This window comes from Myripristis murdjan, chromosome 5, assembly GCF_902150065.1.
Source record: "Myripristis murdjan chromosome 5, fMyrMur1.1, whole genome shotgun sequence".
Lineage (NCBI taxonomy): Eukaryota > Metazoa > Chordata > Actinopteri > Holocentriformes > Holocentridae > Myripristis > Myripristis murdjan.
In genome coordinates, this window is record NC_043984.1 from 18,477,770 (window position 1) to 18,503,427 (window position 25,658).

Genomic DNA, 25,658 nt, shown 5'->3' on the forward strand with positions numbered 1-25,658 from the left:
GGTGGCAGAAATGCGGTCAACTTGAGGGAAGACGGGTTTAAGCTGGCATTTTTTTTTTTTTTTTTTTAATTCATAATTAAATCTATGATGTGTTATGCTTCCGTTTTTGTCAAATGTTTATTGGTCCCCACAAATTTGCATTGTTTGTATTACACACAAGTAACATTTGTCTGGAAATAGTCGACATGCAGGTTCTACGGTGTTTTTTTTTTTTTATCCCCTTGAGAGCAACAATCATGTTTGCCAAAGTTACTGGCTTATGTTTTGCATTATGGTGTGCTCTGTCACCCTTATCTGACCTGAACAAGGAAATCAATAAAAAAAAAAAAAAAAGCTTACTTGATAACTGCCTCAAATTGACTGTGACCTAAATATAAATCTTTACTGCAGGTAGATGTTTTATAATTTTGATTTATAACTGCAGGGGAATGAAATGTGATACTGAAACCAGTGGAGAAATGTCCACAGTATGTCTGCAAAGCTACAAAGAGAGTGTCAAACAAACAAAAACATTTTGGAATGAAATTGAGAATTTTACTAGTACATATTAAATGAAACACTCGCGTTTAAAATGTGCAATTCACTGCAGTATATCTGGTGATATCACACAAGGTAAAGTTACAAGTTGCCCCTGAGGTGTCTTAACATACTTAATAAGAAAATCTAGAGCAAACATCAGATTCATAGTTCTCAAAGCCTTTTGTGCAAAATACATTTTACAGTTTAAGAAAAAAAACAAGCAGCAACAGCATGAAAAGATCACAGAACACTGAATTATATCAAACGCTGACCATTTAAGTGTCAGTGGCATCCCTTAAATCAACGTGGAAAAACAGTAAGTTAAAATGACAACGATGTTCATATTTATCATACTTTGTTTTATGAACAGACACAAATAGCTGCCAAGTGTTTCGTACTCCTTTGTCCCATGGCTATTAATTCAAAAGGTACACTCGCAATTTACGACAGGGTGGAGTGCGACAGTGTTTGCTTGGGGAAATGTCCCAGGTGTGAAGAGAACATCCTGAATGTCAGCCGGTGTGCAGCTGGTCTCTGGGCTGGAGGGCAAGCAGAGCTCCAACACGCTGACCAGCTGCTCATAGCAGAGTCGGATAGAGTTCTGTCCGGAGTCAGGTTAAAAAACAAACAGCAATGAATTAACAGAAAAACGCTGCATGTAAGGTGATGGGCAGAAAAGACAGCTCTTCACCTTTGACCAATATTAAATGTGCATCAAAGAGTTTCAATGACTTTCAAGGTGTAGATAAAACAGGTAAAAGATCAAACCAAGATGAAACACATCTTGAACTACTATTTCTCAAACTGTTGAAGGTACTTGAAAGCTTTGCTTTGTTTTCCATGGGGAATCCAACCACCTGATTGATATTGGAGAGCAGATTTCATGTGAGTGACTACCAATTCTCCAAAAAAAGATCAAAAGCATTCCAGTCCATGGAGACAACAGGGCAAAGTCAAAAGATAAACTGATATGAAAGTTTTAACATGTCTGAAAATGTCCAAGTTAAACATTACCCTTACCAGATCAATGACCAAAAGGTTGGCCAAAAGCTTCATGACTGAATCGGGAGAGGCGGTACCATCCAGAAACTTCAGCCTCTGTGTGGCAAGCCCAACACAGGCACATGCAATAGTGGAGGGCAAGAACACTGAAAACATGTATTCTGTGGATGAGAGAGGAAGATGAACTTTAAAACAAAACAAAACAAAAAAATCAAGATGAGTAAAATGATCTACACATTTTTTGCACCACAATTATGATGATGGTGTTTTACTTCAAGGACAAAACAAATTAAACTGTGAGAAAGTCAGTAAGAGCTAGACAGTAGGTGAGATGTCACATTAAAGGAATGCCACCATTGCAGACACACCCAGAGAGACAAAAGCCAGTGCTTTAAAGCATACGGTTTCCCAAAACCTGATAATCTGACACATTAGACTAATTGCTTCAGGCAGAAAAGATGGCGAGACAAAAGTCAGCCATTCAATCCTTTCTCAAACAGCTATTTTGAATGGATTACAATGTTGAGAGCTAGGAAATCTAAAATTTTACCGGCTGCAGTGCCAGTCTGGCTAAAAGGTCCTAACTGACTATCCCTGTGACTTGTTGCCTCGGGCAACCTCATCGAGATTCGTGGGAAATCAGCCAGCTGAATGGACAGACACGGGTCTTTCAAAGTACACAATACAGGATTACACAAACTCCGCTCCCTGTCTCCGAAATGAACTGCTGACACATCGTAATCAAAGTTATGGCTGCTTTGTGCCCATTGTTCTCTGCATAGAGAATCACCTAATTTCACCAAATGTGTAAAATAAAAGCATTACTGCTACAGATAAATGGTGCATATGACAGTTCAGTTTTTTCCTTCTGTAAAGACAACAAATGGCTTTGTAATTGACCACGGATTCATTTAACAACAACACAGAAATCTTCATCCCCTCCAGAAACAGTCTGGGTGCATTCAGAGCTGTTTGGAGAAATTCTTATTTATGTTGGCAGCCTACCATATGATGTAGCTTACCTATTGCTGCCAGGGCAATGTAAGAGTGAACATGCCTGCGCATGTTTTGAAGTTGGCCTGGGTTAACAAAGGGTATGGCATGAAGAACTGGCTCAAGGAAGTCAGAGGGTAACACAGAGGCAAGGCACCAGTCTAACCTTGAGAGCACAAGCACCTCCCAATGCTGGAACACACACATTGTTGTCAACAAAATCCACTGTCAAAACAACATGCTATATATACTTTATAACTCATAGAAGCCTGTGAACAAAGATTTATCCAGTCAATACACAAGATTACAGAATATGACTAAACTTTAGTTTATATGTCAGCTTGATGGAGGATTAAAAAAAAGAAAGTTTTTAGACTTAACTAACAATATTCTAACTAGGGCTAGGCAATATATCAATATTATATCGATATGACACAAGATATCATCTGGGATTTTGGATATTGTAATATCATGATATGGCATAAGTGTTGTCTTTTCCTGGTTTTAAAGACTGTGTTACAGTAAAGGCATGCAATTATCTGAACTTACCTGACTATTCTAGCACCTCTATTATTTGCCTTTAGTTAGTTATTTTTCAGGCATTACTGATGATTATTTATCATAAATCTCACTGTGTCAATATTTTGTGAAAGCACCAATAGACATTCCGATAATATCATCACAGTATTGATATTGAGGCATTTGGTTAAAAATATTGTGATATTTGATTATGTCCATATCGCCCAGCTCTAATTCTAAAGAATCCTAAATTTAGGACTAAAATGTTCTGGCTGCTGCAAACCAAGTCCTGATCATCGGTAGGCCTCATTCATACAATCCTCAGGGGGTTCTCAAACATTTTCTTGCTATAAACCCCCAAACAGTCACACATTAGACAACTTTTTTTTTTTTTTTTTTTTTACTTGAGATGATTTCTAAGTGAATTAAACAGGACAGAGTAAACTAGTATTCCTCATTTGACTGGAAACCTTGAAACTTCCTCCGGAACTTCCCAGTCTCCACTATGTTAACTATTATACTTGTTTATTATATAATCTACTGACTGGCTTCAAAAAAATGAAATGCTCCATTTACCAGGATGTCGGAAACTGATACGGAGCTGTCTGTGTAGATACAAAGCATGGTGGCGCTCAGTGGAACTGCCTCTCTCAGTTTGGAGGCCAGGAACATGCAAACAGCTCCTAAAAGCTGCAAGTGCTTCTTTTCCGTCAGGAAGCGGCTCAAATAACAGTCCAGGTAATTTACCGCCAGTGGAAACACCTCTTCCTCACATTTCTGCTCCTCGCACACCTGTGGGACGGGAACCAGCTGAGTTTGGCCTAATGTTATGGGAAGTTAGTGATGTAACCACAGTTGTCACGATTAGGGATGCACCAGTATCACTATCAGTACCGATGCCTGTCTAAAATGGAGTATCAATATCACAAATTTTATCTAAGACTAATAGCTGATACTAAAATTAGTGACTGGCAGGCTACAAATAAAATCTTTACCTTGCTCTTATACATTTTTGGCACAAACCGTGATGGAGAAAGGACTGTATGTACATAAGTCTGTCAAATGAGCCTTCAAAGAATGGTTTAACTGCTTATTTGATGTAATTAATGAAATCGGTTTTCAGTCGATCGATTAGCCAAATTAACGTTTCACACTGAAAATACGAAACATAAAACATCCCATGGATTAATTTGGGGATACCTGGAACATCCACACAGCTAGTATTCTCCTCATGTATGGCTGGATGTCTGTCTGAGTGGTGCCGAAGTAAGAGCACACCCGGCTGGTGTCCTCCAGGGCCGTCAGGTTGAGCAGGGCTCGCTGGTCGCCGGTCAGCGACGGGTCACGGCCGGCCCGGACGGCCATGACAGCCAGCGGCTCACCGGCGCCTGTGTTTAGGAGTCGTCCATCCTCACGACACGCCAAATCCATTCGACTGTGTACAAGACAAGCCGTGTGTGTTTGGAAGTGGAGGATGTAAGCGCTCAGGTAAACATAAAACAGCACAACATGAAAAGTAGCGTTTAAATTAGCTAGCTAGCTCGCCTATGACGCTAGCTAACACTCCTGTGCTGTTGAGTAGTTGGAAAGAGTGCAGTACTGTCTTTTGGGCACTGGGGGCAGTGCTGAGCAGCGCGAAACACAGTAGAAATACATGGAGGTCAATGGAGATAAATTACGGAAGCCCTAAAGGGCCATACATAAATATATTTTATTTCCTCCGTTTTCTCGTGATAACGAGATAATTCCTCCGTTTTCTCGTGATAACGAGATAAATTTCCTCCGTTTTCTCGTGATAACGAGATAATTTTCCTCCGTTTTCCCGTGATAACGAGATAAATTTCCTCCGTTTTCTCGTGATAACGAGATAATTTTCCTCCGTTTTCTCGTGATAACGAGATAATTCCTCCGTTTTCTCGTGATAACGAGATACTTTTCCTCCGTTTTGAATGAATGAATGAAACGTGATAGGCCTGAGATTTCCATCATACGTGACATGTCATGCTGACTGACGTCTCCTTGGACACATAAAGCAGGGGTCACCAATCATGTGCCATGGAGGGCCGAGAGGCTGCAGGTTTTCATTCCAACCAAGACCTCCACCAGGCGATTTCACTGATCACCTGGAGCTAATCAGTGAAATCACCTGGTGGAGGTCTTGGTTGGAATGAAAACCTGCAGCCTCTCGGCCCTGCATGGCACGTGATTGGTGACCCCTGACATAAAGCATAAAGCTATTTCAGCCTGTGTCAGGCCTTGATTGAACAGATAAGTGATGCAGTGATCAATACTCTCCTGCTCCTCTGACATTGCTACACTGACTGATGTTTCCTGCAATAATTTAATAAGACAATCGCTTTGTTTTCTCGAGATCTCGATTTAATTATCTCGTTATCACGAGAAAACGGAGGAAAATTATCTCGTTATCACGAGAAAACGGAGGAAATTTATCTCGTTATCACGGGAAAACGGAGGAAAATTATCTCGTTATCACGAGAAAACGGAGGAAATAAAAATATTTATGTATGGCCCTTTAGGGCTTCCGTAAAATAAATTACTAGAGGCCATGCTTTCATAGTATTTATTTGCCCCGTTTTCCGTGATAACTTAGTGTAATTTGTTTTTGTGAGAGCTCTAGTTATTTAAGTAATTATCTCAAACTAACTGATGTTGTTTTCCCAAGATAAAGGAATAATTTCCTGGAGATCTCGAGATATTGAAAGTTTGTTTTCCTGCAATGACACAATAAAGTCGAGGTCTTGAGAAAACAAAATGACACCCGCACTTTAGTATCTGGGTTGAGTTTTTCTGTCTCCCACCTTTTACAGGACCAGACTGTTTCATTAGTTAATATATTAGACTATTGTTTTGTTTTCTCAAGATCTTGATTTCATTATGTCACAATCTCAGGAAAACAAATTTCCATTATCTCGACAGCTCAAGAAAATTTCCTGTTATCTTGGGAGAACAGCATTTGGTATTTCGATATAGATCAATATGACAAATAACTGAAGATCTCAAGAAAACAAATTAACTCATCACGGGAAAACGAAGTAACTAAAAAGTATGACTGTGTGGCCTCTTAAGGCTTCTGTACTAAATGATATAGAATGATCTCTACCTCTCAAATATTTATGAATAACTGTATTATTATTGTCACAGTTACACTGTCAACATTTAAAGCAGGCATAAGTATAGACTGACTTGAATTTGAAGTTTGTAAAATTATGGCCATTTAAGGAAATTTCCACTGGAACTGAGTGTGGTGTTTTTGACTGGTTGTGAAACCAGAGGGTGAAAAAAATCCCTGAATCATTCACGCAGCCACCATTTGATAACTTAAAGTAATGTACATAAAAAAAATCTGTATCCATCTATCCATATTTATATGTGCACACATAGCTCTTGATAATTTTGACAGCTGATATCTGAAAGTCTCATTGGCCTTCATCTAGCTCTACATCGCCACTTGGGGGTGGCCTCAGATATTCCTGCAGGTGGAATATCTCTGGACTGACTTTTTGTTTGTTTTTTCCCAATGTGGTCACCTCTCACCCTTGTCCTGGTCTACTTACATGGCCTTCTAAAAAACATGTCGTCTGTACTCTGCCCTGACAGGTCGCCATGGTAACACACGTTCATGACCTCTCCACACACAGGAACATGCCTACAGTGTTTGCGTGTCACAGATACAGCAGGTATTACAGTTCAAACCAAAATTATTTTTATTTTTCTTGTGTGTTTGTATTAAACAATAATACCAACTGGGCACATATTATTGAAAGAAACAAATTATCTCTACATAACTGTTGTTTAAAATCCAAATAACTTCTCTGCTGCTTCAAAATGATGAAGCTGCTTTTGGATCTATTACAGAAAGCAAACACTGCATTCTAACAGTTATGAGCTTCATAATATGCAACTAGAGGCTCTTGATTTGCATTTCCTTTTAAATGCAGTCAAATCCAAGTGGAAAACAAAATTGTGGCTGCTGAAATGAGTCACTATAAACTTGGAATTTATGATTTTATAGAATAGAAAGCATCCATATGATGAAGGCTAGATTTTAAAAAAAAAAATCTGCACAGCCTTTAATTTGTTGAAGACACCAGAAGCATTTGCATCAGACAAGGGGGATGCTGTGCCTGTCTCAACTAAATACTCAGTCCATAAATACAGTAACAGGCACAGCGGTTTCAAGATCGCGCGACTCAGAGTTTTGTAGCTCGCGGCGAATCTCTGCAGAGATCTGAGGGTGTGTTTGTATCTTCAGCAGCTCCAGCAGGGCTGCCTTCTGTTCAGAGGCGAGGTCAGCCTTGTAGCGCTGGGCCAGAGTAAGCAAACTCTGATGCCACAGAACAGGAAGGACGCGTTTCTCACTGCGGAAGGACAGGAAGTGAGCCACCAAGGCATCCAGGACACGGAATGGAAGGGCGTATTTCTTGTCAAGCAAGAGACGCAGAAAAATGCTGTTGGCACCGTTGTACTCCATCTCTGCCAATTTAAGCATGGCAGCACTGCAACAGTGGAAAGAAGATGATCAATTTAACACAATGTTTCAATAGAACAAACCTATCCCCTAGCATTAACAAATGTGAAAATAACTGTTAAAAGTTTTCTGCAAAACACAATCAAAAGCCCTGGATGACAAGAAGCTACTACCTAGATCTATTTAATATGAAATCTAATAACTGACAAACAACATTCATTCTTCTCTCCCCTTAAAGCTGTCAGCACCCACAAATAAATGTATATTCATTTTTATCTACACAGCAGCAAAGATAACAGACATGTTTCAGCCCTTGAATGACAGCTGTGAATGCTGACAGCTTTATTTGTAAGTCTGCTGTTTCTTGGGTCGGTGCCTGTTCCAGTCTTCAGGAATTTTGAAGATGAGCATGCCAGTTCTCCTGTTTTTTCTCTCTCCTTACCTGGAGTGCAGCACAGGGATTGAGCACTTTGTGAGTATGCTTCCAATGATGATGGCCTCCCTTAGGGTGCATGTCCCTGATTCACAGAGTGGGATCAGTATACCTACAAAAACATCAGATAAACCTCTAATGACTCTTTATTGCATATGCTCACATACCAAAAACACTCAAAGATATTATGTGACAAAAACATACTCACCAAGTGTTAACAGAGCATGAGGAAGACAATATTTTAACTAAAGCAAACATGACTAATATTTAACTTCACTGAGAGTATTTATCATAGCGTTATCAATTTATTAGATAATTTCTTGATTCATTATTACCTTATGTCAATGTCTTCTCTACTGATTTTTGCCTCAGTTTTGATCCTTTTGCCTCTCCTTGCCAATTAGTTACGTGCTTTCTTCCGTAGTTACTCAACACTTTGTTTTGTGTGCTGAGGGTCTAAAATATTGGAATGACTAATGATTGCATAACAAATTCCTATGGAAAAAAACATGAATGAACATCCATTCATGCAACAAAACAAAACCATGAAGCACAACTGTGATGCTGAGGAATAGACGGGAAAATTTTCCACTCAAACGGTATTAAGTATTTAATTTTCCTGACTGTTACTGCATTATCATTGTGCAGTTCCATAAATGAAATTATCTATGGTGGGCTTTTAATTAGGTCTACTTTTGTGCTCAATTAATTTTGCATTTATATTTGGCTCCACAATACACATAACCCTGCCTCCTAATTGGAAAGTGTGCATTTTCTGTAGATGAATTCATCCATTGTGTCAGAGCCTACAATGGATGCATCATATAAAATATGCCTTAAAAATGAGCATCCTTGCCTCACTAATCAATCACTGTCATTAAATAAATACAGGATTTCATTAATGAATTAAATGAGTTGTAATAGTGGAAAATAATGAAAAGTGATGAAAAATGCACTCCTCTCATGGTAGCTCATCTCCTTTTTTCCCATGTATGTACATATTTAACCAACACTGCCTCTCAGTGGTGCTGTCTCGCACTTGCAGTTTTCAAATGAAAGGGTTTTGGCTGCAGGGTGTTTGGAGAGAAGAGTCCCATCAAAGAAAGGGACAATTTGTGAACTAACTGAGCTGGAAAATGAAACATTATTTTCACAAATGACAATCACGAGCCCAAATTAATTCCAGACTTATTGGTGGTGGTGGGGGTAAGATGGCCCTGACCTCCTTTAATGTGAACTGTTTCATGGACCTTCTTAGACAGCCAGACAGAGAGACAGATAGACAGATGTATAGAGTAAGACAAATAGAGAGACAGACAGATAGATAGACAGACAGCTAGATGGATAGACAGATAGACAGATAGATCGATCCAGTGCACTGATGCAGTGTCATTGGACTGTGCAAGCACAAAGAGGGCACGCAAAAAAGGGCCAGAGCCAGGAATCAAACCCGGGACCTTGTTGCTTTGACATCACAGTGTTACCAACTGAGCCATCATATCAAACCCAGGCTGTGAAAAACATTTCCTCTAATAATTATTTTACATCCACACAATAAACATTAAAGATGGTGAAAAGAAACTACACAATTAGTGACTACTCGGTAAATCAGAATGTAAAATCCAACATGTGCCAAATCATTCTCTAAGAAATTATTTTATTTCAAGTGAGCTTAAATTCTCCTCACTGATACAGCAAGTTTCTGTTCATACCTTTAAACCACGCCCCTGGTTTGAACAGGGCCTTCTTCAGGGCGCTGTACAAATGAAAGTTGAGTCGTTTGTACTCTGCAATGTCATCCCGGACTCGGGGCAGCAGCACCAAGTTGTAAAACCGCTGGGCCATTCGCTCCTTCAGATTGGACGAGAAGATTCTACACCAAAAAACATAAAGTATTCTCTTACATGTGTTATATCAATATTAACTGTGAAATATATACTGTAAATATAATGATAATTCTTTCAGTGTAAAAAAATCACAACTAAAGCATCTGATGACTGACCTTGTTGCCTGATACATGGCAGCAGCAGTCCAGCTTTCAGGTTCAGTCAAATACAGAACTTGCTCCCAGTTTGACAGTGCAGGAATAATTTTGAAAGCCTTTGGCAATTTACCGCTGCGATATTTTGACAGAACCTGAAACAAAAGTGATGATTTTTTTTAATTCTGCGGAATCGAACCCTTGCTGAATTCTTGTTTGTGTCAGGATTTTTTTGCACATACAGAGGAATCTGTGCTGACACCAGAAGCTCTGCATTAGAAATATGTAGTGCACACTCAGATATCAGGCAATACAGTAGAAGTCACACAAGCATTCAGCCACTTCTAGGTTTGTGTTTGGTTCATCCAAACACCAGGGGGTAGCTCAGTGAATTTCTGACTGTAGTGGCCCAAAGTCAAAGCATGAATTAAATATTTTGTGCAGTGATTCTCTTCGATTCAGCCACACTGCACTGCCTCAGCACATGGACTTAAGTACTCCTTGGCACAGATTCTCCAAGTCTGTGGAAGTGGAGGGAACACCATGCTTCCAAAAGATGCTGTACACAGAGAGGGATTATATTATAATAGGGCTAGAGAACATAAAAGCCCTCATTACAAAGACAAATGGGTATTTGAGAGTTCACTGGTGCAAAAACCATAGGAACTGCTCTCCAGAGATGTGGGAACAAAGTCTGATGAGTCACCCTTCATCATATTCTGGACAAGTGGGCAAGTGCACGCGTGGCGTGCACTTGCTGTGACCCTGTAGTGTTCAAGAGAACACTTGCTGTGACCCTGTAGTGTTCAAGAGAACACTACAGGGTCACAGCGAATCAATACAAAGTTATTCTGAGTGATCACCTTTAGTCTGTGATGAAACATTTCTATCCTGAGCACTGTGCACCTCCATCATCAAAATGAGGGAATATCTTTTGGAAGAATGGTGCTCCCTCCACTTCCAGGCACGTGGAGAATCTGTGCCATGGAGTACTGAATCTGTTCTGGCAGGTCATGGTGGGCCAGCACCTTACTAAGACATTTTATGTTGGTTTTGCCATATGATTGCTCATGCATCTGTAGCTTCACTATATCCAATCTTAAATACCCCTTCTTACCTCAGCCTCTATAAAGCACCTGTATGCTTTCTAAGGCTATGCAGGAGGTGTCTGTAGTTCCCACATAGCCCACTTATCAAAAAAAGCAACTGGGTGTAGGGTGACAAAAGAACTATGACTGATCTCCTTGGCGGTTCTGTTGATGATTAATTTATGCTGTTCAAAGAAGGAAGCTGAGGAGTTTCACAAAATTGACACCTTGTCCCCAAATTACTAAGATACCCAGTTCTAACTGTATAGTGAAGCAAATCTCAAAACATGGGTTTGGACACTCGTGTATGAAGGAAAGAATGTAAACATGAATGCCTTCATTTTTATCTGTGCTTTGTAAGCATGGAATTAATAAAAAAACAGACACTGCTGTCTAGTGTTTCAGTGATCTGCACACAAACTCACCAACAGAATAAAAACAATTTCACTGCTGTAGACAACTACAGCATACTGTAGCTATGGCAACAGTTTGAAACAGAGTCATAAATCAGCTTTCAGTGATAGACAGTGTTCACCTTTCTTTTTCTAATACTAGTTTTCAATTTGTATCAATGAGGATCCTTATAGGTATGGATCTGCATTTTGCTACAATTGACATAACTGACCTTGCTGACACCTCTGTACACTTCAATGATCCTGGGGTCTAGCTGGGGCATGGGCCGCCCCGACACCTCTGACATCACTGTCCCCACCTCAGTCTGCTTCTCGGTTATCTTGTCCATAATAATGTCTGCTAATGTCCGTCTGCAACAAAGAGAAAAACAAGATGAATGAGAAAAAGAGAGCTAACAAAAGCACAATCTATGTTAAAAAGCCAACGGCTGTCTTGAGAAGATGGTCAGGGTTGTGCTACATCTTGCCTCATTGGAGGATTCTTATTCATGAACATCTCCATGGCCTTCTCATCCTCTGGGTCAACTACAACTTCAGTTTCACAGCTGGCGTCCCCGTCCTCAGCACTGCCTTCTCCCAGTGCTGGCCACTCCTCATCTGAGTCTGCATCCTGAGTGCTGGACCCTAGAGTTTGGTCAGTTACAGAGAAGAATATCAGCCTGGACAAAACTAGCTTTTCAAACAAAGCCCAATCACAGCACTATGCAATACGAGTAAAACACACTCTGTAGAAATGCAAACCTCCATGCTAGAGTCTTTTGGTTAAGTTTTACACCAACTATGTGTGTCCTGCTCTTTGGTCAAATATTCCTGACTTTGTTCAGAAAGCATGTATTCCAAATCAGTGACATGGGTGCGTTACATTTTACTTTCCCAAAAATACGGCCAGTGCTGCTGGGCATGGTTGTGACTTCTTGGACTGACCATGTGAAGTACTTTAGTTCAAATATAATAAAATCAAATAAAAATGGCTCTCACTGTCTACTACGTTGTTTTGGTGAAAGTTTTGTTTTGGCAATAATAGCTGAAACAATTCGAAGATATGTTAATTGAATTTAATATTTAAAAATGCTGCTTAGTGTACTAGATGTAGGCTGAATTGAGGGGTGGACACTAAGGACTCCGTAAACAACAACAGATTATAAGACATCTTGTACACAGCTCGTATGTTTTCTGATAAACAAGGTCACATTAAAAATGCTAATTGCTTAATTGAATTTGGGGCATGCACAAAAAATGCATGGCTGATTACAAATGTTAAACTTTCTTTTTATGTGAGCAGCACCTACCCCTTACTGCCGTTCAGCAGCTGTACAGCGCTCAGTTTTAAAGCTAGAGTGAAGATACCAGTATAACATGAAACTGGACAACCCAAGGAATCAACTGATGCCAAGTACGTCATGCTTCAAATTCAAAGTTTGGCTAAAATTTGGCAAGGGATAAACTGACATGGCTATTTTCAAAGTGGTCCCTTGACCTCTGACCTCATGGTATCTGAATGAAAATGGGTTCAATGGGCACCAACAGGTCTCACCTTTACAGACATACCCATCTTATACTAATCCCCTGCAGTTTGTGGCAACCATGCAGGATTTTGCATTCAGTACAAATGTGTTATTTTGGCCTATTCTAAAATGGTGTATTTGTACATATTGGGGCCTAAACACCTTGTGGATTCACTGAGCCCAATTTCATTCATGTGTGATGAAGTTATTTCCCACCGTAGCCATTTCATTGTAGTGCAACTATTTTTTGAAAATTGACATCACCGTGGAAAATATCCTACTGTGACCTCTAGAATAATCACAGCCTCAAGCAACTTTACAACCACAAACTAGAAACCCAGAGAATTCAGACGATGTATGGCTTTCCACGTATACTGACAATAAATGGGGAGTTTCTGAGCAATTTCCAAAACAGAATGCTCGACCATCCAATCGCCAAAAAAATAATTCCTTACAGAAATCTCCAAATGTAAAAAGTGTTTGATACCAAAAATCACAGCATGAATTTTTCTAGTGTTCATCAAGGTCTTGGCCTCCTAATGTGTTATTTTGGAGGGTTTTTTGACCATTTTATTACAGGTTTATAACTATAATAACTCAGAAGGTCCATAAATAACTATCGACAACAGAGTAACGCTGAGGTTTGGCTGTCATTAGCCTACCGAGAACAGTGACCGGAGCTTTCTTCTTCTCAGGTGCCAAGCCATATTCTGTCTGAAGTTCCTCTTGCTGGATCCGGGCTTGCTCCAAAATCTTCCGCGACAGACGCTCGTCCACGTAGCTGTCCTCACTCTCTCCCCGGCTGTCCTTGCTCTTCACCCGGCCGTGTGCCCGCACCATGTCCCCTTGCAGGATTTGGTCAGCAAGTGCGACCATTCCTCCGCTCTTCTCTCCGCCGCCTCCGCCTTTTGACTTTTTCACTTTCGGCATCACTGCGAGTTCTACAAAGTCACTACAATGTGTGTGTTTTCTGTTTTGGCATGTGAGAGGCTAATATCTAACCCTTCCAATTTCAGTAAACAGACGACTGTACTATCTGGATACACGTGCGGTCGTCCTGCATGAGGGATGTGACGTATGTAGGTCATGTGATCAATATAAAACTTCACATACACGAAGATACGGCATTCAAACCATTTACACACGCCTAAAAATATTGGTTATTTTTGTTTGCATAAGCAGTTGAGTTTTACAAGAGCATCAAGCACAGTGAATTCTCAAAAATGCATGTCTTTTTTTTTTTTTTTAAAGATCCAATATGTTACCGGAAGACAATTGATTGTTTCAACCGGAAGTATTCAACTCGGGGCCGTCACTCGGAAATAAGCACGGTGACTGGCGGCTAAAATCAATGGGGGTTACTTGGTGAGATTAACTACTTGGCTGTTTTGTTTTCCACCATGCAATAGACATCATATAACAGCAATGTGTTGTTTTTGCACAGCCACACACCAGGCTCTTTATCTTAAATATACTGCTAGTGCCGGGCAACACTGCGCCGCTATGTAGCAAACAAAGCCATTGCCACTAACTTCCTAAGCACATTTCACTTTGTTGTCTCTGTTATGCTTGATGTTAGTGACATGATGGTTGTTGTAGTGTGTGCCAGGTGCCCGTGGCAGAGGGGAAGAGTGTACAGCAGACAGTGGACATCCTGCACAAGAAGCTGGAGCAGCTGGGCGCCGTGAAGCAGGGCAGCTTTTGTGTGGACTGTGAAACATACCATGCAACAGGGAATGTCAGCGGTAATGCACAGTTGTCTGTTTTTTAATCAGTCATATCAGTTTTGCATTGATCTTGGTTAATGTACACATGAATTTGGTTTGTGCATGAACAACAAAACAGCTGCATTACCTTCATATTGACTGCCTTATCTCTTGATTCGATACTATCACGATACTTGCCGATTCGATATGTATTGCAATTCTACAAGTATTGCGATTTGATATTACGATTTATTGCAATTTTTGTTTTTTGAATTATCCTCTAGTTTGTGCATGTGAAGTTTCATCTTAAAGGTCACAATGGGACATTTTATACAGTTTCAAAAAATGGTCTCATTACAGTCAAATAGATACAATGGGAGCTAATGTCATCACACATGAATAAAGGTGGACTCATTGAAGCCACAATCTCACAGTCTCAGCTTTGCAGTCAAACCCAATTTATGTATTTATGCAAGACTGTTTAGGCCCCAGTTTGCAGAAATACACCATTTTAGTATATACATACATTTGTACTGCACCCAGAAAAACTGCATGGGATTAGCATGAGATGGGCATGTCTTCAAAGGGAAGTCCTGCGGCTGCCCATTGAACCCATTTTCATTCAGATATCTTGATGTCAGAGGTCAAGGCACCCCTCTGAAAATTCTAGTTTGCTCGCCAGAATTTAGCCTTACTTTGCCAACAACCTACTACCAACGGATTCCTTAAGTTGTCTAGTTTCATATGGTGCCAATCTTTACTTTAAATGAATTCAGTAATTAAAATAGTCGCTTAAAAAAAAAAAGGAATCGTGATACTTCAGTGAATCAGTCTTTTGCCACCCTTACAGGCCAGCCCACCAAGCTGCTGTACGTGATGCACAACTCTGAGACGCCCCTGAGCTGCCTCGCCCTGTTCGAAGGGGGGCCCTGCCTTACAGCAGACGGCAACTTTGACGTTCTCATGGTGAAGCTGAAAAGCCACTTCCAGAATGCCAAGGGCCACAAGGTGGAGTGCCGCGGTTCACGATACCGCTATTGTGACTTTCTGGTCAAAGTTGGTACTGTGACAATGAACTCCAGTGCCAGAGGTATATCAGTGGAGGTAGGTGTGATAATAAACAAATGAGAGAGAGAAGAGACATTTCCCACTGTCTCTGTGTGTACCTTTCCTGTGTAACAACCCATTTGCGTGTCTTCAGGTGGAGTACTGTCCCTGCGTGGTGCCAGGGGACTGCTGGAACTTAATGAAGGAGTTCATGCAGTCCTTCCTTGGCTCGAATGTCCCCGAGCTGCCGTCTGTGTTTGCCACCAAGCCTGAGGGCCTTTATGCACCAGCAGACTGTGTTGACACCATGACTCAGTACCTTGAGTTGTTCAACAAACTCCGTAAACTGCAGATCCCAGGAAGCAACGTGCGTTGAGGTGTCACTGACAACAGGAGAGAGGACTTGTAACGTTTGTGTTGGTGCATCTCGATTCTGGTTCTATGGATGAACAAGGTATCCAGGAATTTATTGCAACCCCAGGTTTTTATCGCCGTCTTTGGAGAGTCGACACTGCATCTTACCTTTTTAGACAAAAGTGTCTTACACAAACAAGACAACATGGAGAACAGTCGCCAAATTTCATGTCTATTTCTGACCTGACTGACACTCTGTTTATAATTATACTGTACAGACAGATCTGTAGAAGTATCTCAGCCCCCAGTATCAGGTGTCCGCTCTGTGTAGTTGTGATGTAAACATAAATTGTAATCTGTCAAATAATGTTACATCAGATAATGCTGGCCTGATAGCTTTACTGTTTATATCTTAGGATTGTTATAAATATAAACTTTGCAGAAGCGGGATGTGTGTGTGTGTTTTTTTTTTTTTTTTTGGGGGGGGGGGGGGGGGGGGGGTTACAAGGCTTGTGTAATTTAATTAATAAAGCTTTGAATAAGATAAGTGTCATGGTGACAAAACGAATCAAAGACGTTTAACTCTATTATCCATTTGACCCCATTCACTGTTTAATGCCTCTAAATACATGATTAACATAACTTTTTGGTTCATATTTCATGACTTTCCCTAATTTAATGGGAAAATAAGTAAATATAACATTAACATGATGACATGTTTTCAATGCATCTGTGTTTCTTTGCGGTCAATTTAAAAAAAAAAAAAAAATCTTCCTTCTGCTTTAGGGCCCTCACCTAACATAACCATACCTGTAATAGTATGAGAACCACTTATAGTTAATGTGACGTTTGGGAGAGATTTTGATGTGTAAAAGGGGTGTGAGTTGGGAAGATTGTTATATTTAAAGGGCTATTTAGGTGGTGAACAAGACACATAAACTTGGTTAACAATGTTTATTATAATCATTTTCTAGAGGTTTAAACTGCCGGGGCCAAATTGACCCCAACTGATAAAAATAACAATAAAAAAAATGTTAGCAAATGTGAAGGTAACGTAAAAAGTGAATGTTCAGGTGTGTTACAGTTTCATTGTGGTCATGGTGGGTGGTTGGACCGCACACACGCAGATAATAGCGGTGTGCAGAGGTCCCGCAGGCCGGTGAGCGTCCACCCTGCTGCCTGTTGGTCGGCCAATCAGAGCCGGCCGCTCCGCGTCGGTCCAATCAGAAGGCTCTGGGCTCGGAGTGAGAGTTCGGTTGTTCAATCTGAGTGAGTGAGGAGGACAACAATCAGCTCCGAGTGCACCGTGCAAACGATGGTGGGGATGGTAACGTTAGCTATCTTTCAGTATCTCATGTTATAAATGTATGAACACAAATACTGCTAGTGATATTGTACATTTCCTCAACCCGCTTCCCGTTGTGAATGTCACCGGCAAGTTTTTTTTATTCGCATTAGCAGCGCAATTAGCTAGCCAGCTAAGCTATATAACGTTAGTTAGCAACCAACAACAGTAACGTTAACTTCGATTGTCCTCAGTAAACGCGCTAGCCACGTAGCGTTAGCTGGCTATTGTGGCAAGCTAATAACATTAACGTTAGCTCACTGGTGGGAAGCGGGTTCTGGCTGTTAAATAAAGTATGTTACCAGGCAAGTCGCACAAAACTCGACAGGCTAAGTGATTGGTAGCCTTCTGCAGCGGCGCTGTACCAAGCGGTTAGCGGTGTTAGCTAACTTGCCGCTTGCAGGGCTGCCTCAAACCAACAAAGTTGTTGAATGTTCCTAGAGAGTGGCTCTCTGACTGTTCTTTGTTCTGACTGAAAATGGTGATGGTGGGGTAGCTTAGCATAGCATGGGCAGCCAGACAGCCTGAGCTAGACATCTGGTGTTTTAAAAACCAGATGAAGATAACATTAGGCATGGTAACGTTGACATAAAACAACAACGTCAAATATTAAGTGAGTTACAGTTAGCTGCGATGTGAATAGCGCAAGATAGCGTTGTGCAGTGAAGACGTGCAACAGTAAAGCACTTGCACCCGGCTTGCAAGTTCATGTTGTCTTCAAAATACAAGTGTAGCTTGAAAAGTGCTGGCTGCTGTAAAATACATCCAGATAGAAGAATGGCCTGCTTCACAGCACCAGCACTGCGACCCGCGGACCGACAGGGAATATGGACTTTTTTATATGAATTTAAATCGCCAGGATGCCTTTCGTGTCCATATAAAAATTTCAGCGTGGGAATGTAGTGGCTAACGATCTTGCGAAAAGTGTTGCCATGCCAAAATAGATGCAATGATAAAGGTATAATCACTTCACTGGACACTGCATTGACAGTCAAACTTCAAACATTAATTGTCCACGCATGAACTCCTGTGGAACGCAACTGCATGGCCCTCTAGGCTGGTGAAAAGAAATTACCACATTTTACCACTTCCATTTGTTTCCATTACACGTCAGCTGTGTGAATGAGAACACTGATAGTCTGTAAAAGGATCTGCTCCCAGTATTAATTATATATTTTTTCCATCAAGGGATAGAAACTTTTTCTGAACACAGCATATCAGCCTGCTTTGTAGTAGTCATCTCTACAATCAAAATGAATACCTCCAGTTTAAACTAAAAAAAATACCTTTTGTAGTTTGTGTTTGGCATCACATCCAGTTTCCAAGGTTTGCTTAGGTTTTAATAAATCTCTTGGACTCCATAGCCATTCTGTATGGACTTTTGCTTAAGACATTATAAAGTCGACATCAGAAAAGCAAAGTTCAGGTACACTTTCAATTCAGAATTTCTGCTAGCTTGGTATTTGGTGCTATATGGTCATCCAGGTGAATTATTGCTAGTTATTAGCTAAATTATCAAACAAAAAAGCCTAAACCTTTACTTTTCTTTTTTTCTGTTGCAAACAATACATGCGTTGAAACAGGGTCCTCTGAAACTTTCTCAGTAAACTGTTAAATCTGAAGTAAAAAAGGGAGATGACAAGCTATCATTTCCCAGTTTCCATTATTTGAATCAGTGTATTTGTATTTTCATTTTTTTTGTTGTCAGTTTTGTCTTGCCTGCATTTAATGAGAAACTATTTGGGTGTAATTGATCAAGGCTCAACAATAATCTTGACCTAATTTTACCTCTGTTTTTCAGGATGGTCCTGTGAATGTCTGTGAGGACAGTGGGCATGGCTGATCAGGCTGAATGTCATTAAGTTCATAGCAGATGTAGTGATGTATTGTCCCAAATCTGATCAGTCAAACAGGTTTAACAGTAAGTATGTTAATTTCTATTTAACACACAGTACAGTGTTTACTTACCAAGTGAATATCAATAATTCCCTATGCACAGACTTTATGCAATGCTTTTAGAATGTTTTTATGTTTTAGTTTTTGAAATGACTTTGTCACTCTGATGGTATGCTAGTTTAACCAAAAGTGAAATTGAACTTAAGTATTTTAGTCACAAGCAACATGAATAGATCAGTCTGTTTATTCTGCAGCAAAAATCTGATTTTTTTTTTCCTTCCCCATATATTTTACTCCAGAATGAGTTGCTGCTTGGCTCTGGGACTTGTGTCCTACTACTGAGGCCACATGTGTATCTGGAGAGATGGATCGCTGTAAGCACGTGGGGCGCCTTCGTCTTGGCCACGACCATTCCATACTCAATCCACAAAAATGGCGCTGTGTGGACTGCAGCACCACCGATTCAGTGTGGGCCTGCCTCAAGTGTTCCCATGTGGCCTGTGGACGTTTTATGGAGGAGCACTCACTGAAACACTTTCAGGAGTCGCACCACCCACTAGCTATGGAGGTGCGGGAGCTGGATGTGTTCTGCTTTGCCTGTGGAGACTATGTACTCAATGATAATGCAGAGGGAGACCTCAAACTCCTCAGAGGGGCTCTCTCTACCGTTCGCAGCCCAGGTAGACGCTCACTACGCTCCTCTGCAGGTGGAGAGGGCACCCCATGGGTCGGGGAAGGCGGGCCACAGCCTGCCATGCAGTTGGCCTTGCGGCACAGGAGGAAAACGCTCCTGGGCAAGATGCTTCGCAGGTGGATGAGCAAACACCATGAACTGCAGAGTCAGCGTGAGCAGAAACTCGAGGAAGAAAAGGAGGAAGCTAGACGACAAAAGAAGGAAGTGAAAAAGAGACTAATGGAAGAGCTTAGCAATGTTCCTCCCAGAAAGAGTGCTAGGCTCCTTACTCAGGCGCCGCGTTCAACCATCACACTCATTCCTCGCAAATTTCGTGACCCTCCAGAACGCCTACCTCCTCCTCCCAAGAAGCCTCCTCTTCTAACCCTGTCCCGTAAGACTCCTCAGAATGGCAGAGCTGGTAAACTGAGGAGGTACTACTCAACTCATACACGCAGGAGACTTGCCCCAGGTGTCACTGGTCTGCGCAACTTGGGGAACACGTGCTACATGAACTCTATATTGCAGGTGTTGAGCCACCTGCAGAAATTCAGGGAGTGTTTTCTCACTTTAGACTTGTGTGAGACTGAGGAGCTGCTGGCCAAGACCAATCACTCCCAGGGAGTGAAAGGTGTTGTCAGCAGTGGCAGTGCAGCTCTGTCAGGGTGCCCTCTTGGACGCATGGGTAAGACAGGCTGCATGGATTTGCCAGTGGGCAAAAGAGAAAGCGCCCCCCCTTCACTGCATGCTGCAGAGCTGGTCCAACCCAAGGAGTCTCGCTGCTCTACCCGCCAGCAGATGTCTCTGTGCCATGAGTTGCATACACTTTTCAGGGTCATGTGGTCAGGCCGATGGTCTTTGGTGTCTCCCTTCGCCATGCTGCACTCTGTGTGGAACCTGATCCCAGCTTTCCGTGGGTATGACCAGCAGGATGCCCAGGAGTTCCTGTGTGAGCTGCTGGACAAGGTGCAGCAGGAGCTGGAGACAGAGGGATCCAAACGCAGGATAGTCATCCCCATCACCCAGAGGAAACTTTCCAAGCAAGTGCTAAAGGTTCTCAACACCATTTTTCATGGGCAGCTACTCAGCCAGGTAAGACCTTCTTCAAATGTGTGCCACACTGTTATTTAGCACATCTTAGCACTGTAGCACTTTAAATATCCCATAGCCGGTGCGTTTTGAGTTTAGCAGAAAGGAATGGGATGTTTGCATTGTTTTTGGACAGCCAACAAGATTAATATCTAAAGTCCTAGACTTGGGGTTCATCAAATTCAACATCACACCTACTCATTACTGTAGTGTATGTGAGTTTGACCTGTTGCTGATTGTGTGAAAACTATTTTTTGCCTTTTCCTCCTTATGCTTTTTTATAGGTGACCTGTCTGTCCTGTAAGCACAAGTCCAACACAGTTGAGCCATTCTGGGATCTGTCTCTGGAATTTCCAGAGCGTTATCACAGCATAGACAAAGGCTCAGGCTCTGCAGCTTACCAGCGCAGTTGTACCCTCACTGAGATGCTCGCCAAGTTTACGGAGACAGAGGCCCTTGAAGGCAGCATCTATGCCTGCAACCACTGCAACAGTTAGTACAGTGCTAAATGTGATGAAAAGCTCTGCAATCTGGTTTTGAATTTATGTTAGAAATTTCAATTTCACTTCCATTAAGAAAGGGCTACTGCAGCACCCCAGTAGCTCACCGGAAAAGAGCGCGTACCACTTGTTGAGGCTGAGTCCTGATCGCAACCTCCTGGGTTCAGATCCGACCTCAGGCCATTTACTCCATGTCATCCCCTCTCTCTCCCCTGCCTTTCCTGTCTCTCTCCACTGTGACTGTCAAATAAAGCAGGAAAAAAAGAGAGAGAGAGGTCTACCACAGCAGGGAAAATAAGATTTATTGTATTAATTCAGTGTGCTATGCTTGAAAAGAATTACAGTGCAGCTGTTTTAAAAAAATGTAATTCAAGTTTTAAATGCAGTTTTTAAGCCATATATGTTGGGTGACATGGTGGAAATAAATATCACAATAATTATAAGGACTTTTTTAAAATTCTGATATCGCAACATGCCAAATTACATGTTCAATCAGTTTAATGTTCATCACATTGAACTGCATAGTAATGTTAAGTGTGGTGTTAAACAGTTCTCTCAAAGTGTCTCACCTCATTTTGTAAGTTTTAAGTACTGCTTACTTATCAATTTAGACAACAGAACTGTGTATTGGTATCACAATATCATCGCACTATGATTACTCAAGATGATAAGCAATTACACAGGCATGTATTCAGGTCTGAAATACAGATTTCTCACTGGTACAGTTCCTAAAACTGGTCAAACATTCTCATTTAAAAGAAGTTCAGTCAAACAAAGATACAGGATTTTTGCTTTAGGGAAAAACGAATGAATGCATATGTTTGAATTTGTCATGCTTGTATTAGACCATTTAATAATAATAATAATAATAATAATAATAAATACTTGTCAGGCACAAATTTAATTGAATGCAGTGGCCTGAAATTTCAAATTCAGTTTTCTTAATTCAGATTCAGCTTTTTGAGTCACTTGTGACATCCAGCCACAAGGGACTTTTATTCCTTAAGTGTCAGCTGACAAGCAGTCACTTCCTTCAGGGCTCCCAGCAGAAGGCTAACACTGTTCACTTAGCTAACCATAAACTGTGGCACTGTGCCTTTGTCTCTACCAATGATTGTGGACAGGGAGTGAACAATGGCTTGTGGTTGGCTAAATGGAGAATGTTGCCCCACTTTTAGAGCAGCAAACATCTTACAAACTAGGCACTAGAACTGGAAATCTGCAAAAATGCACATTTTTTGGCTGTTTTGTATCCTATTTGCAAAACCTAACATCCACAATTTGCCTCAGATTTGATCTACATAATAACTTATTGTTTCATTGTTTTACAATGCCAGAAAGAAGACGGAAAACATCCCACAAACCCTTAGTTCTGTCAGAGGCATGTAAGCAGCTTCTGATCTACCGTTTACCTCAGGTTCTACGGCTGCACCTCAAACGCTTCAGGCAAGTTCCTCAGCAGGCTGTCAATCAACATCATTTTGATCATCTACCACCCCTTGAGAAAGCCAGAACTACTAAATTATACATTTGTTTGTACGTTTGTTTGTTCAGGCAGAGGTATTTAACTTCAGGAACATAATTTTTTTTTGATAAGCCTACTGAATCACAGTGACACTAACTAGCCTCTGTTGTGTGGCAGATGGTCTGGGCGGAACCATAGAGAAAAGATAGGCGTCCATGTGGCCTTTGACCAGGTTCTGAACATCAAACCCTACTGCTGCACAGGCTCAGGTCACTCTGTCCATAGAGGGGGCTACACCTACGACCTGTCTGCTGTAGTTATGCATCATGGTAAAGGCTTTGGCTCAGGGCACTACACCGCATACTGCTACAATACAGAAGGAGGTGAGGAACACGATGGACTTTTTGAAATCAACCTGTAGTGTCTGGGTTTCATTGAGTGTGTGTGTGCCACGTTTAACTCTTTGGATTTATCTCTGTGTCCTCAGGTTTCTGGGTCCACTGTAATGACTCTGAGATGAACGTTTGCAGTGTGGAGGAAGTGTGCAACACTCAGGCCTATATTCTCTTCTATACCCAGAGGTCCGCCTAGGCCCCTCTCTCTGTGATGTCGACCTCAACACAATCACCCAGGGCTGCATTTATGAAAATGTTCTTTGATGTTTGGCTAGATTTCATTAAACAACCACTTGAAAGAATTTTGAAAAAAAAAAAAAAAAAGACAATGAGGGCAGTAGGGCAGCCATACTACGTAGTCATGGCGTAACAGAAAATATTAGAACATAATCCAGTTGAGAAAAGCAATGAAAATAATAGGACGCATGCCTTTTGGTATGCTGCTAAAGCGCTCATTATTACTGAAATGATGGACGTCAGGTTCTGCTTATAGGACATCAACATCCCTGTCTCCTATCTGGTTGTATCTAAGAACGTTTCATAAATGAGGCCACAGGTGTCTCAGCCAAGGCCTGTGAGACTTAGACTGACATAAGGATCTGTGGCCTGAAGACTGTGGGAGCAGGTCCAGCTCTTCTCTTCGCCTGCACCAAGTTGTATGTCCAGGCTCTTAAAAACAATCAGGCTCTTATCTGTTGAGTCTGGAGACAACCGGGCGCATTCCTGTGAGAGCAAGAGGACATTTTACATCGACAGGCAACATTGATTCTGGAGTGTGAAACATTTTACACTACAAGGGAGTGCAATAATGTTGGTCAATGATTGCGTATATGTCTTATATATAAAACTATCCATTTGATCCCAGTTAACTACGTTTTTAGGGGATATTGTGCATCTTTTGACATCATTGCATAGTTCCACTCGATGGAAACGGTTTGGATTAGGATAGGAGCCTCAGTATGGCTGGCTAAATTTAGCGATAGTACGGACTACATTCCAGAATCCATGTTGCCTCCTGTTGGGCTTTTTTAATTCTTGTTAAGTGTCAGCCAAGGACATTTTAGTACTCATCCCTGTGTCATTTGTATTTCATGATGTCCTCTCCTCAATTGTACTGCTGTGACTGAATACTGTGTCTTAGGCTTGAGGCCCTGGTCTTGACTGTCATGATGAACAGAAATACATTTTTTATGTTTCATTTCCGTGAAAAATAAGAAAAAAAGTCTGAGTTTCAGACGCTTTATTGATGGAAAGCTGCACTTTTGAGGAGGGGCTAACGTTGTTGGTCCTATCTTTGTGATTGTTCATCTTTTAGCCCCTTTCCATGGCAGCTCCCCCCTCCCCCTTTACCCCCTCCAGTTTAATGGTTAGACTAGTCTGGGCCCAGGTTGGAGTAATTGCACCTCTGTTGAACTTCAGGAGATCAAAAATGAGTGAAAGGGCAGACTGCGATACTGAAGAATGTGTTTTTGGGAGACTTGGGGCACCCATTTTATTCGAGTTGTGCACCTGAAAGCAATATATTGTACATCTTACATCTTGACAGGAAATTAAGATAAAATCAGGAATTCTTCTGCTTGTTATACAATGTTTTTTTTCTACTCTGCTGTTTCTATCAAGGTCTTTAGAATTTGCTAGGTAATCAAGAAAAACTGTTGCTGTGTTTGATATGAGTCAAATGCAAAATTCATTTGTGAACTCCATGTAAAAGTTGGAACAATCTAATGACGATGAATGTCTTACTTTTTAGTGGTCAGGTACGGCCCTGCCACTGGCTCTGATCTCCTTGAGTTTTGTCTTGTACTGTAAGAATACCTGTCATAAATGTAATGGTCATATGGGTTTTGCCTGACAGTAATTATTAAAGACAAAACAAAATGGAACTATGTGCTTTTGTACATTTTTAGCTTCTCAACACATTTAGTAGCAACATCATATGTGTCTGTAGGGAGGGAAGTAATTGGTATGCTGTATGAACTCCCCAACATCATTACCTAAAGATAATTTTCTGGTATTTTTGCTTCATTAGGCAGAATCCAGCAGAGTGTCACAAAAGATGTGGGGGAACATGACAGGCCGTCAGCCAGATTCACACTGACGGCGTTAACAAGTACATGGTGTGTAGCTTCTCACTGAAAAACCACAGTGCCTGCAACATCTGTGTTAGTAGCATTTTTAGTACATTTCCTAAATATTTTTTGTAAATTTGCAGATACATTAAGATAAAGAAGAGTCGTCTTTTAGCA

The 25,658-nt window shown here is 41.1% G+C and overlaps 4 protein-coding genes across 6 annotated transcripts; 2 read left to right on the top strand and 2 right to left on the bottom strand.

The window, feature by feature from the left end:
• Positions 1 to 75: 75 nt before the first annotated feature.
• Positions 76 to 4,635, bottom strand: ccnd3 (cyclin D3). Of its 2 annotated transcripts, none has more exons than XM_030050737.1 (5): positions 4,234 to 4,635; positions 3,610 to 3,825; positions 2,544 to 2,706; positions 1,540 to 1,682; positions 76 to 1,120 (listed from the first exon to the last, which is right to left on the bottom strand). In XM_030050737.1, exons 1-5 carry the CDS (start codon positions 4,462 to 4,464, stop codon positions 941 to 943), a joined length of 933 nt encoding a protein of 310 aa, XP_029906597.1. In that variant the 5' UTR covers positions 4,465 to 4,635; the 3' UTR covers positions 76 to 940. The 2 variants fall into 2 exon arrangements, with proteins under 2 accessions (XP_029906597.1, XP_029906598.1); XM_030050738.1 differs by lacking the exon at positions 76 to 1,120 and adding an exon at positions 1,171 to 1,376.
• A 2,105-nt stretch (positions 4,636 to 6,740) lies between these two features.
• On the bottom strand, positions 6,741 to 14,020 carry bysl (bystin-like). Its single transcript, XM_030050713.1, has 7 exons — positions 13,605 to 14,020; positions 11,905 to 12,061; positions 11,650 to 11,788; positions 9,958 to 10,091; positions 9,668 to 9,828; positions 7,965 to 8,067; positions 6,741 to 7,550 (listed from the first exon to the last, which is right to left on the bottom strand). The coding sequence occupies exons 1-7, from the start codon at positions 13,870 to 13,872 to the stop codon at positions 7,196 to 7,198; spliced, it is 1,317 nt and encodes a 438-aa protein (XP_029906573.1). The 5' UTR covers positions 13,873 to 14,020; the 3' UTR covers positions 6,741 to 7,195.
• A 216-nt stretch (positions 14,021 to 14,236) lies between these two features.
• Positions 14,237 to 16,497, top strand: med20 (mediator complex subunit 20). Its single transcript, XM_030050758.1, has 4 exons — positions 14,237 to 14,307; positions 14,542 to 14,687; positions 15,499 to 15,752; positions 15,850 to 16,497. Exons 1-4 carry the CDS (start codon positions 14,294 to 14,296, stop codon positions 16,069 to 16,071), a joined length of 636 nt encoding a protein of 211 aa, XP_029906618.1. The 5' UTR covers positions 14,237 to 14,293; the 3' UTR covers positions 16,072 to 16,497.
• Positions 16,498 to 17,229: 732 nt separating this feature from the next.
• usp49 (ubiquitin specific peptidase 49) lies at positions 17,230 to 25,290 on the top strand. 2 transcript variants are annotated; one of them, XM_030050680.1, is made up of 7 exons: positions 17,230 to 17,367; positions 19,196 to 19,315; positions 19,590 to 21,055; positions 21,337 to 21,544; positions 22,890 to 22,998; positions 23,195 to 23,400; positions 23,505 to 25,290. In XM_030050680.1, the coding sequence occupies exons 3-7, from the start codon at positions 19,655 to 19,657 to the stop codon at positions 23,606 to 23,608; spliced, it is 2,028 nt and encodes a 675-aa protein (XP_029906540.1). In that variant the 5' UTR covers positions 17,230 to 17,367; positions 19,196 to 19,315; positions 19,590 to 19,654; the 3' UTR covers positions 23,609 to 25,290. The 2 variants fall into 2 exon arrangements, with proteins under 2 accessions (XP_029906540.1, XP_029906539.1); XM_030050679.1 differs by having other exon boundaries at positions 17,233 to 17,376.
• Positions 25,291 to 25,658: the final 368 nt, after the last annotated feature.

Excerpts from the sequence above, each read along its gene's own strand:
- ccnd3 (XM_030050737.1), bottom strand. The coding sequence starts at position 4,464 with ATGGATTTGGCGTGTCGTGAGGATGGACGACTCCTAAACACAGGCGCC. Across the intron at positions 3,826-4,233 it reads TAGCTGTGTGGATGTTCCAG|GTGTGCGAGGAGCAGAAATG; the intron begins GTATCCCCAAAT and ends CCCGTCCCACAG. Across the intron at positions 1,121-1,539 it reads ACCTTTTGGTCATTGATCTG|AACTCTATCCGACTCTGCTA; the intron begins GTAAGGGTAATG and ends GACTCCGGACAG.
- bysl (XM_030050713.1), bottom strand. The coding sequence starts at position 13,872 with ATGCCGAAAGTGAAAAAGTCAAAAGGCGGAGGCGGCGGAGAGAAGAGC. Across the intron at positions 12,062-13,604 it reads AGCTCCGGTCACTGTTCTCG|GGTCCAGCACTCAGGATGCA; the intron begins GTAGGCTAATGA and ends ACCAAACTCTAG. Across the intron at positions 10,092-11,649 it reads TGTACAGAGGTGTCAGCAAG|GTTCTGTCAAAATATCGCAG; the intron begins GTCAGTTATGTC and ends CTTTTGTTTCAG.
- med20 (XM_030050758.1), top strand. Across the intron at positions 14,688-15,498 it reads TGCAACAGGGAATGTCAGCG|GCCAGCCCACCAAGCTGCTG; the intron begins GTAATGCACAGT and ends CCACCCTTACAG. Across the intron at positions 15,753-15,849 it reads CCAGAGGTATATCAGTGGAG|GTGGAGTACTGTCCCTGCGT; the intron begins GTAGGTGTGATA and ends GCGTGTCTTCAG.
- usp49 (XM_030050680.1), top strand. The coding sequence starts at position 19,655 with ATGGATCGCTGTAAGCACGTGGGGCGCCTTCGTCTTGGCCACGACCAT. Across the intron at positions 21,056-21,336 it reads ATGGGCAGCTACTCAGCCAG|GTGACCTGTCTGTCCTGTAA; the intron begins GTAAGACCTTCT and ends GCTTTTTTATAG. Across the intron at positions 21,545-22,889 it reads TGCCTGCAACCACTGCAACA|AAAGAAGACGGAAAACATCC; the intron begins GTTAGTACAGTG and ends TTACAATGCCAG.